Genomic DNA, 17,294 nt, shown 5'->3' on the forward strand with positions numbered 1-17,294 from the left:
TTTGTTCGTATCTGAAAAAAATCTTAGAATACGAAAATATTGGTGAATGCCACAAATTCTCCTAAATCACTCGTACGCACAACTTAAGAACAAATCTGTGTGAACGAACAGTTCTTGCATGAGGCCCATTATAACAAGATGTTTAATTGTCTGAGGTCGACTTTTTGTACTTTTCTGTGATCTGTGCCAAAGCATCCACTGGATGAAATCCAAATGCTGGTGTGTTGTTGTCATTAAGATGTTGTAGACAGACATTTCATATCAATGGGTATAAAAACAGAACCACAAACAATAAAAATAGCAAATATCTCAGGTACTTCTAGGCTTTGAATTCTGACTCTTGAGAACATAAATTCTTCTAAGGATTTAAAATTTAAAGATGTATAGAACTGATTTATTATTGGCTGATATTGGCTCATTTGGTTTAATTAAGTTTCTTCCAAATGTACAGAACAAAACATATCCAATAAGATCAAACTTGTATTGTCTATACTGCAGCATCTTCACACATTAATTCACACATTCACACATTATTTAGTGATTACTTACATCAGAGGTGTGGCACTTGAATAAAATAATTAAAAGTAAAAATACATTAACAGAAAATGACTTTGATAAAAAGTAATTTCACTGATAAAAAAACACTTGTGTAAAAGTAATAAAACTTACGATAATCAGGAAAGTAAAAGTACTTTTACACATCACTTTAAGAAAAGAAGTGCTGATTTTACTTAACCAAGTTACTGTATGTTAACTGGTTCCACTAAACCGAGCTGCATGAATTGCTTTACTCAAAGTAAAATAATAATTTATTAAATAAGTAAAAGTATCATTTTTTATGGTTTGAATGTAAGAAAAAAATTAAAAGTTAGGATTTAGAAAATAATGCTCGGTAAAATTACATATAATAAAGAAATATTACTAAATTTCATCTTCAATGTAGACCTCTTTAAAATGTTCATAAGTTGGTATAAGTTGTCTAGTGTGACTTTTAGGGCCTTCAGCAGTTTAAGTTTTGTGCAACTATTTACTTCTACCCCACTGCTTAGAGAAATGTAGCTAAATGCTCATTTGCTTATTTCTTCCAAGAAACTGAGAACAAGTGGTAACAGGAGATAAAATATTAATAACTCCTGTTGTGCTCTTGTCACTTGTCATGTTAATGTGGCTTAACTACCCGAAGTATTTGAAAATTTCAGAACTGCATGAGCTGTCATTTTGCAACTGGATTAAGCACAAATACATTCCGTGTCTATTATTTAAACAAACACAAATCCACTGTTTTTTACATGAACTGTTAAGGAAGACTGTTTTATCCTGAAGGAAGAGAATCTGTGCCTCACAGGGATTTTTATTTATGGTTTTGAAAGAAAAATCAGACTGCTTTTTTTTAAATATGCAGCTTACATAATGTTTAAGATCCAAAAACCTGTCACTATAGAGATGGGTAGATAGATGGATAAATAGGTAGATAGTTTATTGATCTCAGCAGAAGTGGAAATGATCAAGACGTTTTGACTGAAATTGAAAATCTAAAGCAATCTATTTTTCAAGCTTCATTTTAATATTAACACGAGGTGAAAATTAAAATATTGACACCAAGCACAAGCTCTGATAGATCAGCTCAGTTCCACTTTTTTTGGGTTCTATTAAAAGAAAGTTACAATGAAAGTGTAATTCACCCCAGAACGCTTTCAATCTAACAATGCACCAATGAGTGACCTTTAAATAAATGCATCATTGATTTTGACTTGTTAGTTTCATTTACGCACCTTCAGAATCACAGAAATCTTTCACTGATTCTCGGAGCACTGTCATTACGAAGAAAATAAGGAGACCCCATCTTCATTCTCAGCCATTTACAATGAGATGCAAGGGTCATCTCAAATAAATTGGCAGAAACTGGGATGAAATTGAAAGAGCGAACGAAAGAACGAGAGAGCACGAGAGTGAAATTGCTGCATTGTTCATCAACACGCCAGCTCATGGTGTGTCAACTCGTTCTCCATCTTTTTAATCTGCATAGTTATTAGAGGCTTTTATTAATTTGAAATGCCAAAGTGAGGAATAAAGCGTTACTGAAATGTCACCCATTCACCGAGCATGATAAAATCACACCAGCAGTACGTTCAGAAACGAACATTCTTCCCCTTTTCTACTTCTCATTGCTACCTCTCAGACTTTCCTTCCCTCCGCAGCGCGCTCTTTCACTCTTTCTCCCAGATCGATACGGCCTGACAGCATGATGGCTGGGTTTCCTAAGGGTAGGTGGGTCGCAACAGTTTCCTGTCATCTTGCTGCTATTTCTCTCTCTCAAGTCTTGCCCTTCAACACTGCGCCTTAGTTTAAAAATAATGGTACAAACTATTTGTAAAAACAAGCATTCCTGAAATTCAACCTTTTTAAAAAATATTCACCTGTTTTAGTTTGTTCTGGCATTATAGGCAACTCTTTCCTTTATTTAAAAGTTGCTTTCAAATGTTTTTTTTCTTTTACATTTCACTTCCTTAAAAATATATTTTTAACTCCTTAAATATATTTTGCATTAAAGGAGACATAACAGGCTTTTAAATTAGTCTTTTTCATATTTAAATTCTTCAGGGGGTTTATATAAAGTAGAGTTGCGACACTTTGGTCTGAATTCCTCCTTATTGTAACTCCACAAGCCCTTCTTTCACCTCTTTTCTGAGGTGTGTCTCAGATCAACTCATTTTTGTCTCTTTAAACGTCCATTCTGATAGAGGGGTTTCCGACCATATAGCAGCACAGAAAGTTTTTTCTTTATATATTAATTAAACCAATGGTTCTTAACCTGGGTTCGATCGAACCCTAGGGGTTCGATGAGGCGGTCTCAGGGGTTCTGCAGAGCCTCTGCTGGAGAGGTAAAGACACACTTGTGTCAAGTCATGATGATACGCCCTGCTTGGTCATCACTTGCTGCAATGGATCACGTAAGATTGCTTGGCCAATCAGTGCTGGCCCCAAAAAAGTATTTTGTGGATTCAAAACGACAAAAAACAAATTAGCTTTAAAAGAAAAAACTAAAAAAGTTATTAAAAAACGTTAAAGTCTTCAAAAAAACCCAGTTTATTTTTTTATTGGTAAAATAGTAAAAAAAACATTTTTGGGGGGGCTGAAATTTTTTATGGGGGCAAATTATTATTTTTTGGGGCCAGAATAAAGTCATACTGTAATTTGTTGTGAGTTCATGCACTGTGTTGGTTTTGCTCTTTGAGCAAGGTGATGTTCATGCACGGCTCATTTTACACACCAGTAAAAAAAAACATATACCTATGTCTTGAATTTGAAAAAAAAAATCATATTTTATTTATCACTAAAAAGGGTTCAGTGAATGCGTACATGAAACTAGTGGGTTCGGTACATCAAAAAAGGTTAAGAACCACGGAGTTAAACGATGTCACCATCATAATGAAACTTGCATTAAAAATAAAAATAAAGCAACAAAATGTAGATGCCAAGAAATAAAACAATAAAAAGCAAATACTTAAGAACATCTACGAACTTGGAGACTCTCCGGCGTCCAACTTTTTCCTGATGACAGGAAAATAAACTTGACTTGCATAGAAGTTTTTGCATAACTTGTGGACTGACCAACAAAGCATTAAAAAAAATAAATTTAACGGCAATAAAATGCAACATGAACTCAGTTTCAGACATGCATTTAAATGTTACGCTTTCCTTAAAGACTCCCCCCTTTCAAACCACTAAATATGTAACTTTTGTTTCAATCTCTGTGCATAATTCAGCTTTCTTTGTTTGTACAACCCTTTAAGAATGAACCTGTCACAGATCCTGGGAAGTAATGCTGGCATATCTCTATCTGTCAACTGCTCACCTCATGTGGAGCATCCAACCTCGGCACGTTCAAACAAGACATGGATATTATGCATCATCAGCTGACAGAAAACACGAGACAGGGAAATTAAAAAGCCAGGAGACAAAGAAGGTGGCAGGCGAGTGAAAGAATAAATGATGACTCGCCCCTCCCACTCCCTCTCCGGGAGTCAGGGGACATGTTGCATGTCACTGCGGTATCTTGGTACCCAGCGGTGCGGTGATGATGTGCTGGGCAGGGCCAGTTCAGAACGGAGTCAAGGGCACGGAGGTGACGGCACGTTAAATGCTCCAACTGTTCCCTGTCTCCAAACAAATACACGGATGAGTGATTCTCCCACCAAGAAGGAAGGGCGCAGAGATCAAAGAGGGGCAATGACAGTTCCAGGTTTGACCTCTGAACTGCTCGACATTTCAACGTGTCGAGATAAACACACAGTTCATAACGGGAAGGCTCCAACTGTTTTGACATGGAAATTATGGTTCTGAAAGATAACAGCTGACCTCTAACTGTGCTGGAATAATACAATAACTGGAACTTTTCTTGTAATTTGCTGCTTACTCCATATCGGGTAGCTTTTTCATAATAAAAGGAGGGATAAATGAGCGTACATATGTGAAATCCACTTTTTTAGCTGTTAAATACATTTTTTGTGTACTTTTGGAGTCTCTAAGAGTGCAGACAAGTTGGAATTAGTTTACTCCAAAACACCGCAGAAAAGAGGTGAAAGAGGGGCTTGTGGAGTTACAATAAGGAGAAATTCCAACCAAAGCATTGCTGTTTCACTTTATATAGACTCCACCTATATGATTTAAATGAAAAGAAGGATTTCAAAGCATATGTCTCTTTTGAGACACAAATGTAAACTTAAAAAAATATATATTTAAGACCACTGATTGTGACCAGTCCTCATTTTTAGTATAAATGGAGCAAATTACTCAACCTTATTTCCTAAAACGGTCATCTTATGCTTTTCATAACCTATATTTGAAACAGCAAATCAATAAAACCAATTAATCAGTTAACATTTCTATCAGATGAAAAAACATGAAAGCTAATATAGTGAAATTCGTGTGATCGCAGTGAGTCGATTGCTCCAGAATTTATCTGTTAAAGCTGCTAATGATGTTTTTGCCCAAATGTGCGTTTGTATGATGTCATACTGCTTAACATGAACCACAGGATGAACTTAAGGAAGGATGAATAATGTAATAATTTCAAACAATTGAGTGAGACACTGCATGATGTGACGGCATTATATAAATAAGCTGAATTGAATTGAAATGAATTGCCACAGCCATCTGAACTAAGAAAATATACAAAATGGCTTTTTTTTGGCCAGTTTACAAATTTTGTCAATTGCAATGCATATGCCAAATGCTACTCCTCACATGATACCTTTGCTTAAAACTTAAACCTAAGTGAATATCGCACCTAGTTCATCCAAATTAGCTACCAAAAAAATTAAAAATAAAAAAAATAAATTGAAAAAAAAAACAATATTGGTTAATCAGTCTTATAGATCGAGCTACATTTTGATGAGGCAGGAGCAATAAGTCATCCATAAGATCATCTCACGAGATGATGGTTAATGTTATTTTTCAAGATTTAACCAAAATGGCTTTGCTGCTTTGATTTAACTTACAATGATATTTTTACAACTTCATAAAAAGAATTTAGTCTAAAAAATCGGCATAAATTGCAGCACATTCCTTCTCACATTCTCTCAAGGAATGTAGGAATGTTGGGCCTTTTATTTTTGGCATTTAAAAAAATTGCATGAAGCTATAAATTCTAAACCACAAACTTGTCTTCTACTTTAGCTTAATATGTTCCAGACAAAAACACACATCCTCGTACCTGCATCAAACTGAGGACTTTGTTTTGACTTCCATTCATTTTTCGAACTGCGTTTACGTCTAACTCAGACAATTCCCCCAACTATACTCATTACTAGTCTATTCCTAACTAACTAACTAAAATTAATTCACACAATACATCTAAACCTAACTAGCAGGGTGTGGACCTGAAAGAAAAAAGTGAGGACTGGGAAAATGTCCTCACTTCCCAACCACTTTGTTGGTTAAAAATATCCGGTCCTCACTCAGTAGCAGGGACATGTAAACATACACACATCTGTTTGTTCTTTAAGCCTCGTGGGGACTTTGCATTGACTTCCAATTCATTTACTGCTCATTTCTACAACCCTGAGCCCTTGTCCTAAACCTAACCACTCCAGTAGATATCTAACCCTAACCTCTGATTCACCAACTGGATTTCCCCTGATGGGGACCAGGCTTTTGTCCCCATATGGAACAGTGAATTCTCACCAGGCTGTGTGTACTGAGAAAATGGTCAAAAACATCTCCAACCATGTACACACACATTCACACACAGAGATTAGCAATCAGACTTTGTGAAACTTTACTGCTTCAGAAACAAAAAAAAATCTCTCCAGTGGATTACATGAAAGCAATAATTTCTTAAAGTAGCTGGTAAAACTGATTAAAAATGGCAACAAATAAGATTTGATGTGTGTTTCTGTGAGTCTCAGCCATTTTGTAGTTTCACAATTTCTGTTAATCACCTCAAATCCAGAGCGAATGCTAACTTCACAACAACTTCTTTAGTCCATAATCTATTTGTGCTTGTAACGTCTATTACAAAGTCTGAAACTTCAGTTCTTTAAGACATGTAAGACACAGATTGAAGGTTCACAATGACTCCTGCCATTGCCAGCAAAGATAAATCTTCTGCTTTGACTGCCAGTAATGTTCGTCTCCAAGCAGCTTAGCGAGAGCCCTCCTTTCGTATTCCCATTCTAAGCCACCGAGGGGAACATTGGGTGAACCAGCAGCTACAGTTCTTTTCATCCATTCCGAGAGAACTGAGCAAAGTTCAGAGGAATTACAGGAATCTACTCAGTTCTGCCCAGAGTGGCTCACATAAGCACGAATACGGAATCAGTCTCGCAAATATTTACACAACTGCTTTGATGACGTGGTTCAGTCATGGCGTTTATAGTGTGGAACACGTGGGGTGATGATGTATGACTCAAACATCCCTTTTTGTCCATTCGGATCAACTCGCAGATCCCCGGATGCTATAAAAAGGAGAGAGAATGTACTATGTTTTATTTAAACATTAAAATTTATGAGTTTCAAGTTAGAAATGTCATCTGGAACGGCACCCAAATTTGAAATTTTGTCTCAAAGTCAGAAGCAAATTAGTCGCAACATCAAAATTCAGTATGGCTGAAAAGCTGCAGTAATAAACTTTTTATTTCCACTTCTGCTAATTTGTTTCTCAGTATCAGTCACTCACATTACTGTTCATTACTGTTCATATGAACATATTGCTACAGTCACTCCAGCTGTTAATCAGATGGCCTAGTTACCAACATTTAATGCTTTTATCCAACAGATTGTGAATGTTTTCTGCTGTGCTTAGTCGTGTTTAAGCACAAAACACCCTTTAGTTTTAATTTCAAACATCTTAAAATACTAGGTAGGTAATTTAAAATAAAAGTCAATGTCTTTCACCCTTTTTTAATAACTTTAAATCCAGTGAAGCCGACAAGATTTTGAACTTTAGAGACTGGAGAAAAAAGCTAACTAAAACTAAAAGTGGGTGTTTTGAAGGAGCTCATGATGTCTAAATAGACAAAAATCATTTACTGGAATCCATGAGGGGAAATATTCTAATAACTATTTAACTTGCAAACATTTCAATGTCTATTTGTATTGTTATGAATTCAAATTAAATAAAATCAATTACAATGCAAAGCACACATCAACACATTATACACACAGTTGGAAAAGAAATAAAATGAGACAGTGTTTAATCAGAAAATATCCACTCCTTGCAGATATTTCAACTGTGCAGTTTTACAAATTAACCTTTGTACTTGAACACTGCATACAAAAGTGACAAAAAAACACCTTTAAACAGGGTTTAGCAATCTTGATTAATAGTGTTAAAGAGCACAACAGAAAAAAAATTTGTTCAGTAGCAAACATTGTCAGGAATCATTGAACTATAACTCCTCTTATTGCCAAACATTTGTCCCAAAGACTTTTTTTAGACTTTCATTTATTATAGCTGCTAAATGGATCATTTTTATTAAAGCTTTGCTTTTTTTTCATTACAAACTAATTATCTTTTACAACTAAATGTTTGCCATACATTTCTTAAAATAACTACTGAGCGACAGCAATGAGAATTCTAAGCCCAGAGTGCAAAGAGGAGGTGGAAGGAGAGAGCCACCCAGCATTTTTCTGACCATCATCTAGGAGGCAAATCAGCTTCTGGGGAAACTGATTAGACCAGGCTCACAACTGCAGGCAACTTAGTGATTGGATGAAAGGGCTCATTTGCATGCTTCTCTCATCTTCAGCAAACTCTCAGGAAGCACCAGTGGATAAGGTCACTGGTGTCAGTCTGCCTGTGTGCCAGCTTAGTATGTAAACAGATCAAACATGGAACAGCCATGAAAGTGAGACTATAGGGTGCCTGTGTTTCTAAACGTCTGGACAATGATAACCTTAAATGTATGACTGAAGTGATCAATATCCCAGTAGTCAAAAGCAGAGAAAATAATAAGAACATCTTCAATATTCATCCAGCTTGAATGGGGATATTATATAAACCATATTTTACTCATGCAATGAACATTTTCACAGCATCTTCTGAACATTAGTCTCTGAAAATAAAGACTTAATTCTAAGTATTTATTTACCATGAGGACAGCACAGCTTCTGAGTGCTTGAAATTGGGTATTTAGTAAACATAAACCTTTGTATTGCTCATTTTTATAAAGCATTAGTCAGCTTGTTAAAATTTTTAATATTGAATGTTTCTGATACCCCCTTTTTATTTATTAATTTATTTTTTTTTGCTGTTAACCAACTATTTACAAGAGAAACTTATTGCATTTCACTGAACAGCAAAAATTTGAAGCCAAAGAACAGACCTCCAATGGTGCCAGAAACCCTTTGAGGCTTAACTTAGACCCAGATCTTTCTTATTAGATCATCCAACCATGTAATTATTCATCTACATTAAAGCCAAAGAATAGGTAAGCTGATGGCAGTGTTATACATGATAGTGTTTTGACACTTGTGAAAAAGTGCTAAATTTAAAAAGATGAAAGTTACAAAAAGGTAGCAAAAGCATCACCCCAGTTATTATACTTCCTCCTGTGTGGCCATGACCGTCAAAATAAATGTTATGTTGGTTATTTAAACTCTACATTTCAACTTTACAAAGTTTAGCTTAGAGAAGCTACAGTATAGAACATAAAGCATGAAAAGAATAAATAAAAAAAATGATTTGCATGTTAGATTGTTGATAGATTTGTTGATCTTGAAACATTTCACCCCTGTTAGTAAATTCATTTTTGTGCAGCTGGCACTAAAGCAAAAATAAATTGGATCCAAAAATCCTCTTTTGGAACCAATTTATTTCATTTGCTGCATTTAAAATTTTATTATAGTACTTCCCAGAGATAATAGTAAGTTTAATGAAGAGTCTCAGTACCACAGACCTTTTTTTCATGTGGAACACATTTTTCCACTCTATGAAATGACAACGGTGCTCACACGGAACTGTTCAAATTAAAGTCTTTTAAAACTCTTTGTGATAAGATTTTACAAAAAAACATAAAAAGCTGACACACGTTTTAATTTTAAAGCTACTTTGTGAAAGAAGAAGGGTAAAACTGTGCTTTCCAACATTTTAAAATAGTTTTTTTAAATAGCTTTGATATATAAATGTAGAGTTAAAACTATATTGGAGTTCTTCAGATTTCTTCAAATCGTCATTTAAAATGAAACATTAAACCAAAAAAGGGTGAGCGTTTCACCGTTTTAACCTTTTTGACGTCTACCAAATGCTTTACAATATATTTTTCTTCATTAAACCAATCATTTGTATTATCATGCAAAGCCGTTTCTGAGCAAACACACACACAGATGAACTACTTCTTAACCACTCAAACTATAATGGACAAAATGAGGTTCAGTTTGTTGACCAAAGATTCTGCTTTGTGTAAAGGCCAATGTCTGAATCACTATACAGTTATGACTAACCCATAAAAAAGGTTCACCAGTCTCTACAGTAATGCAGGAAATAAATGAGTGAAAGTCTTAGAGTGCATTCTTCCAATATATTACTGGCTGATGGAATGTTATATCATCATCTTTGTGTATCAATCTTGTCTGATGCAATATGGAAGAAACTTTGCCACACACCACCAGTGATTTGAATGATATGTAATTTTGGCTCTTGTACTGAGAACCAATGTAAAATATTAGTATGTATAATTTACTCCCATTAGTTTTATTGACAAATTCCTAAATGCACACATTGTAAAAAACAAAACAAAAAAAATTAAATAAAAGGAGAAACAAGGGGACCTTCAGCAGCCTTATGTTACCAGGTTGGAATATGTTCGAACTCACTGAGTGTGGGTTTTACTCATCGTGCAGCCTGCGTCATGTTAATGTTGCACATTCAGGCTGATAAAGGTCTAACAGTTTTGTTTTGGAACAAGGCTCTGCAGAATATCACACATGACTGCACAAGACTAACTCCTTTCTCATCCAAGGGTGGCTTTAAATGTCTCAATGCCATCTGGAGCAGCCCGAATAAAAATTCCGCTTTTAAAGATGCTCATTCTAATTGGTAAATGTTTACTTGCAGGAACTCTCGGCGGGCGGGCACACAACGTTTAATGATTCACTAAAGCCTTTGGGCTTTTTAAGCTTACTTTTAGTGTGTTTCTAAACAAATACAGCTTAGGGTTGAACTGTGGATGTCAGCTCGTAAGAACCAAAACGTGACACTCCACAGTGCAGTTGAGCAATTACCCTTATGGCTATTGTGTGTGTGTGTGTGAGTGTGTCTGTGTGTGTCTGTGTGCACAGGTATGTGTGACGGTCGGGTAGATTTGTGGATATGGAAGTTATTTCTGTTACTACAGTAAAATCCACAACAAATATAGTATACTTATTATTAATATCAATTTGTTCAAATAAAACAAAACTGTATAAATGTAATTTATTTTTGAACAGGGGTGATTAGGATCTGACCTTTAGGGGTGCGTAACCCCCAGCAAAGCTAAGACTGAAGATTTTTTTTGTGCAATTTTCTAAATTTCACTTCTTATTTACATACATTCACACACAGCATTAATCATCACCATCAACATTCTCTCTATAATAAATCTGTAATCCTGCAGCCAGGAGGAATAACAGAACCTGTATCATTACCTCACTTCATAGCTACAATCCTGTGTAAAACTGAAAACTGCAGATTTTCATGTTAACTATCAATATCTGAAAATAATCTTATGAAGAAAACTTTCATTTTAGGGAGAGGAAGAAAATGTAGATGTCAAACGTACATGTGGAAACACCTTGGCTAGTGTTGTTCACACAAATTTACATCTTTCTGTGTTCACAGTTTTATTCTAGAACTAAAGTACCTGATACAGACAGGCTGTGCGTGCTCCCGCAGCGGCTAAACAGCTGTTAGCACAATGCTAGCATACCCACACACACGTTGACTGTTCTGGCTCTTTCTTTCCCCAAACATGCAAAATGCTCCACCTTGTTTCCCAGGTTCCTTGTTTTCCAGCCACTTTATCTGGAGTTTACATTTATCCATTTTTGTCTTTGCTCTCAAAGTTTTGTTTTAACCAATGCGTACGATGCGCCTGGCAATTATAAATGACCGGCCAGAAACATTTAAAGTGGTACCAGATCAAAGTGCAATGGTTTAGAAGTGATTCTGAGGATTTTCTGAATCGATAAAAAAAGCATAAAAAATTGCAGTGCATTGCTGAATCGATTGTTTTACCCACCCTTATGTTCCGTCATTCAGCAAAAGCGCTTACCGACCAAATCTATGTCTGTGATGTGTTCACGTGCAGCGAAAACTCAGATTTCTGAGTGTTAACCACACCAAGTACTCGTTACTGGCACTGGTGTGCACTCTACGAGTTCTTCTAGTTCCAACTTTGTTCATTTTTTTGGTGAATCTAAGGTATGAGAGCAAACGTTTCCTACAAAATTGGAATGCAAATTTCTTTATTTTCAGGGGTGCTGAGCTCAAGTTTTAGGGGTGCTTGAACACCCATAAAAAAGGGTTAAACTCACCACTGTTTTTGAACACCCTGTAAGAAACATTAAGGCAAGAATTTCCCTACAATTTGCTTTTCTGTTTTACACACAAACACACACACACATACAGATAAATGTTCATAAATGTTATTGCTCTCCCCTCAGCTTTGGAAATAATGAAGCAGGCAAAAAAAAGAAAGAAAGAAAAGAAAAGAAAAGAAAAAAATATCTGCAATAAGAAAAAATCTAAACACTAAATTTCTGATTAAAATGTAAGTTCCTACTCAGGTTCCATAGTTTGTACACAAAGGTTTTCGTTGAAAAAAAAATACAACATTTCACTTTAGCAATGACTCAGATATTACAATATTTTCACTTTGGTTACGAGCTGTTGTGTGTATGTTGTGTACATGCACAGCATCAGGAAGTATTTGGTCTCATACATATTTTTATACCTCTGCCTTTTACTGCTTGTATCTAAATGAGTCCTCAGTGTCCTCTAATGTGCATCTGCCAGTCTTTGCTCGTGCCAGTTTATCTAAATTCATCTCAAACTATTGCATTTACTAATGTCTGAATGCATGCTCCAGCTGCAGTTGGTACTTGTTTCTTGAAGCTCGCTGGGTTTGTGTGTACATTAATCTCTGCCGCAGCGGCACCACGTTGCCTTGTATGCTCCACCTCCCTATCCCTGACCCAGTATGCTGTGTGATGCCGCCTACAGCCTCATTTGTCTCCATCAGGGGACAAGCGAGGTTACGACTCACCAAGGCGCAGTACGTCTCGGGCGGATCTCCACACGTGATATTTGGGGGGTCGAGGGCCACTCGCAGGTACTTTGTCATGTCGGTGGCTTCAGGCTGACAAGCCATGTAGTCCCATGCCAAGCCCTCCTCTGTATAGATCTGCGACTTGCACACGTCATAGTGTCCCCAGGCCGCCGGGTAATGTTGCATAGCCTGTGCCACGCTGGTGCACACAGCCTGCAGGGTGAATAATATAGGCCAAAACATTGCTGATCTTTTCTTTATAGTTTTTTGTACAATTTCTCTTCCCCCTCTTTTTTCTTCTTCTTTTTAAGCTGCTTCCTCACAGAAACAGCTGCGTCTCAGAGAACGTTCTAAATTTTTTGCAGCTTTGAGCGATAAAATAGAACATTTGGAAGCAGCATCTTGCTTTTGCGTGCGAGCGGGCTCAGGCAACCATTGGCCTCCATTCAGTTGTTTCGTGTTTGATTGCCAACTTGTCTGGCCGGGCGGTGAGACGCGTCAACAAGTGCGCCTCAGTGGCGTTGATCGTTAATGAAAAAGGTCAACCGACGGTCAGGTCTGATGTGTAAAGAAGAATGACACTTCTCATATGTCAGCAGATGTCTGATCTTGATCTTGTGTCAGTCGTGCTGCTTGCCCACAGCAGCATCCTGTAAGACAAAAAAACAAAGAGAGAAAAAGACAGCTTGGTTAAACACACAGATCACATACAGTCATAAAAAGAAAAAAAATCTTTGAAATGCAGTGATGAAATATTAACAAGTCAAAAAATGCCTACAAGCCCCTATGCAGAAGAGTAATGCATGCTACCATTTGCACACACCCAAACACAAAGCACGGCTTCTCAGTTTCATTGTAACTCTCAATAATAGCCCTGCCAACATCACTGTATACAATTCAAATGGAGCTCACTCTGTAAAGCATAATCTCCATTCGATTTTCATACAAAAAGGCTGATTTCCATGTGTCAAGTCACTGCATTTAGGTTATTGCTTTTTCAGACTTCTCTGACTCCATGATGCGGAGTTGCAGTTGTCTAAACATCCTCAGAGGCATTCAGGATGCATTAAAGTAAAATTGGGAGACAGAAATGGTTTATTTGAGGGATTGTATGTTTCTCAGAGCTTTCACAAGCCATCAGTCAGATGGCACACCTCATCAGGTAATAGTGTCTTGCAGTAGTCAGCAGAGACCTATGTAATCTCTGGATAAAAAAAAAAATAAGGAAAAAATAAAAAAAATGTGTTGGGAGTGGGCTCAGATGGCGCAAGGTTTTGTTGAACTAAAAAAAGAAAAGAAAAGAAAGTTTTGACAAATAACTTGGGAAAATTCAATGTTAGTTTTAACTTCACCAGTTTTACTTTATCCAAAGGTTACCACGCCTCCCTGTCTCAATGTTGTTTGGAAACATGGAAAGTGAATCTGTGAAGGGTTGTTTACGTTTAAACAATGCAACACTTAAAGGTTTACGTCCATTTTCTTTCCTCGCTGTTTTGTTTCTAGGATGTGAAGCTGGTGCCAACAATACGTCACTATGCAAGAGGCAGGATAAACCCTTAAAGAGGAGACATTATGTATTTTCCAGGCACATGGATTAATTCTGTACCACCATAAAGTAACAATGTTACCTTCAGTTGTTATGAAAATGCGGTAAAAATCAAAAACAAACTTGAATTTCTACCATAATCTAAACCCCTTTAAATTGGCCTCTGTCTCTTTAAGAACTATTTCTGACACTCCCACTTCAGCATATCTTCACAACAATGCTTTGGGGGAGGGGTGCTCTGTGGGGCGGGAGCTCAGCTGCAGACTGAGCTCCAGGGAGGAGCTTTGTACAAATAGGCTGAGCTTTGTACCAGGAAGTGTTTAGGCAGCTCCGCTTGGCTGCAACAGGAGATTCAAGGATTTCTAAAACATGCATGAATGAGTCAAAGCAACACGCTGGATAGGTTTATGACTGAGGAAGGACATTACAACATGATATAAAACTCAAAAAAGTGGACGTTGCAAAATACTCCCCGCCCCCCTTAAACATATTATGAACACAAATAGGTTGCTTAAGATTTTTTTTAATTCACTGGCAGAGAAAGCAGTGGGAAATATGTATTCCTTTTATTCCTAACAGAAATACCCTTCAGTCTACCAACATATGTAAGGATAAGTATTTCAGTACTCTAATTCAGTTATCCTGTATAAAACTAAATTTATACTATAATCAATGGTTCTCGACCACATCCCTGGCAATTACCGCCTTCCTTAATTCACCCAGTTAAGCACCTTTTATGCAATGACTAGAGTCATTAAATACACTAACTGTAATAAAGGATGTTCATTTGAGCTGGTGGACATTATCTGCATCCTGACCCAGACTCAGCAGACTCTTCAGAGTGAGTGATGTCAGGATACTGACGGCAGACTCCATCCAACAGACCTCTGGTGGGAGGGAAAAATAAAATAAAAAATAATAAAAAAATTTAAAAACTAGCGCAAATAAAGGCAAGAAGGGAAAACGTCTTGTGGCTTTTTTTTTTAAATACGCTCATGTCAATCAAAGAGGCTTTCAACTACAGGCCAATTACAAATTTGATAACGCAGCTAGCACTCCGAGTGATGAATAAGCAATTTCTTTCATGAGGACGTGTGTATCAAATTACATAAATATAAATGTCAGTCTCTGATAAGAGATGCACCGCGGGATAGATCAGTCTCATTTGAAATGCTCATGCACGGACACAGCGTCCCATCACACTCCACAATGCTAAAGTTGACTTTCATAATATTACCAGTCAAATTAGGGACCAGGGCTGGGTAATGGAGGTCACTTATCTTCTTTTTATTTAACAGGGAACATTCACACCCAATAAGAGACGGCAACCGGGTTCATCCTGAAAATTCTGGATTTAATTTATCAACACTTGAAGTAATAAATCAGCTGATGCAGAAGGGATATATGGATATAAATCAAATGACTAAAGATCATTTAAATAGGGAATGTTTTATATTTATATTTGGCCGTAGAAAAGTTTAGCAGGTTTTTATCAGGTAGAATATAAAACGAGTGGCTTTTATTTTAAGAGTGGCTCTGAACTTTAAGCATTCGCGCTGAGGTTAGATTGACAAATTTCATGAGCCCTGGCTCCTGTTCTCCCTGTCCTCACACCTGTGCCTCCACGCGCAGCGGTGAGCCGATCAACATGCAAAGAGAAGCCTGGGAATGTCATGATTTCAGGGGGGAAATATGAGGTCAGATTCTATATTAAAAGTCATAAATATTTAAGCAACTTTCCATATGCCAGCAGACGAAAAGCTGAGGGTGAGCATCACATCTCACCTCACCTCACCTCATCCCCCCCATCTCTGTCTCTCTTCCTTCATTTGTTCTTGAACCCCCTGAAACACCCCCTTGTGTCCACTTACATTCCCATCCCCTGGGCAGCTCAAGCATAGCAGAGTGTTTTTAAAAGTCAGCAGGCAGCCTCGATGGCTCGTAATGGTTACAAAGTCCCCAGCTACGCTCTTAAAAAATCACGCTGGATGTGATTTGTTCATTTTATCGTAACTTTGATTAAGTGAGACTTTGCTTCCCGGCTCTCAGCGTGACTTTTTTTTTCTTTTTTGATCTCCTTGTGGCTCCCATGGAAGGGTCAGTGGGTGAGCGGAGAGAGAAATGTTCATGGTGGTGAAATTCAAGACATATGTTGACTGCAGCTGATTACAACATTGCACGGTTAAAACAAATGAAATTAACAAGCAGACAAACTCTGCACACAACCTAAGGCTCGCTCTGTGATCTATCTCACAATGGCTGTTGTTTTTTTCGTTCTGCTCCCTGCATCTGTTTGGGATTTTGGATGTGAATGCTCACACTAACCTCCCTTCATTGTGTCTATTGATTTCACCGACTTCCAAGAAATAACTTCTGATCCGCTGCCAGTTTGCACAGACTGATGCTTTGTTTCTGGCTGATGAGCGCAACAATAAACGGGCTAATTCCTCCCAACGCTTTGCCGAGCCAAGAACAGACCCCTCCGTCTGAGTCACGGTGGGATCAACTGGCGAGCGGAAGCAAATGTGTTTTTCCTCCAATTTTACTTCCCCACAACTAAAACCATCCATTCCATTTTTCAACCGTTCGTCTACCATTTAATGGTTTTTATTTCCGTTGCTCCACTAGAAGCGCACGCACATAAAAACACTATTACTGCTCCACCTTTAACTTTCACCAACACCAGCCACATTAGCTCACTTGTTATTTACAGCAGGTGGTCCACCCCCATGCTTTTCTGCAGAGAACTATTTCTCTAAAAGGATGAGAGTGGTGTGGTGACATGATGGCCTCAGCCACAGACACTACAACAATGTCATACATAAGATCTGCTGCCATGCATTATTAAAGTTCTTCACATGCAAAATAATGCACATTGTGCTACAATTGTTTAAAAATCTTGGTTTTAGCAGATATAAAAAACTATACAAAAAACTACACATTTGTATTGTATACATATATACATACATTCATACATACACACACACACACACACACAC

At 37.2% G+C, this 17,294-nt stretch overlaps 1 protein-coding gene across 2 annotated transcripts in view; it reads right to left on the reverse strand.

Annotated features, from left to right (window-relative positions):
- LOC106516897 (netrin-G1) overlaps nucleotides 1-17,294 on the reverse strand; it is a 66,794-nt gene that overhangs the window by 47,575 nt on the left and 1,925 nt on the right. For both annotated transcript variants that reach the window (XM_014007487.1, XM_014007486.1), the window contains exon 2: nucleotides 12,747-13,399. In XM_014007487.1, the coding sequence (XP_013862941.1) occupies nucleotides 12,747-12,992 (246 nt within the window). In that variant the 5' untranslated portion in view covers nucleotides 12,993-13,399. The remainder of the gene's footprint in view (nucleotides 1-12,746; nucleotides 13,400-17,294) is intronic.

Source organism: Austrofundulus limnaeus, unplaced genomic scaffold, assembly GCF_001266775.1.
Source record: "Austrofundulus limnaeus strain Quisiro unplaced genomic scaffold, Austrofundulus_limnaeus-1.0 Scaffold42, whole genome shotgun sequence".
In the NCBI taxonomy this organism is placed as follows: Eukaryota; Metazoa; Chordata; class Actinopteri; order Cyprinodontiformes; family Rivulidae; genus Austrofundulus; species Austrofundulus limnaeus.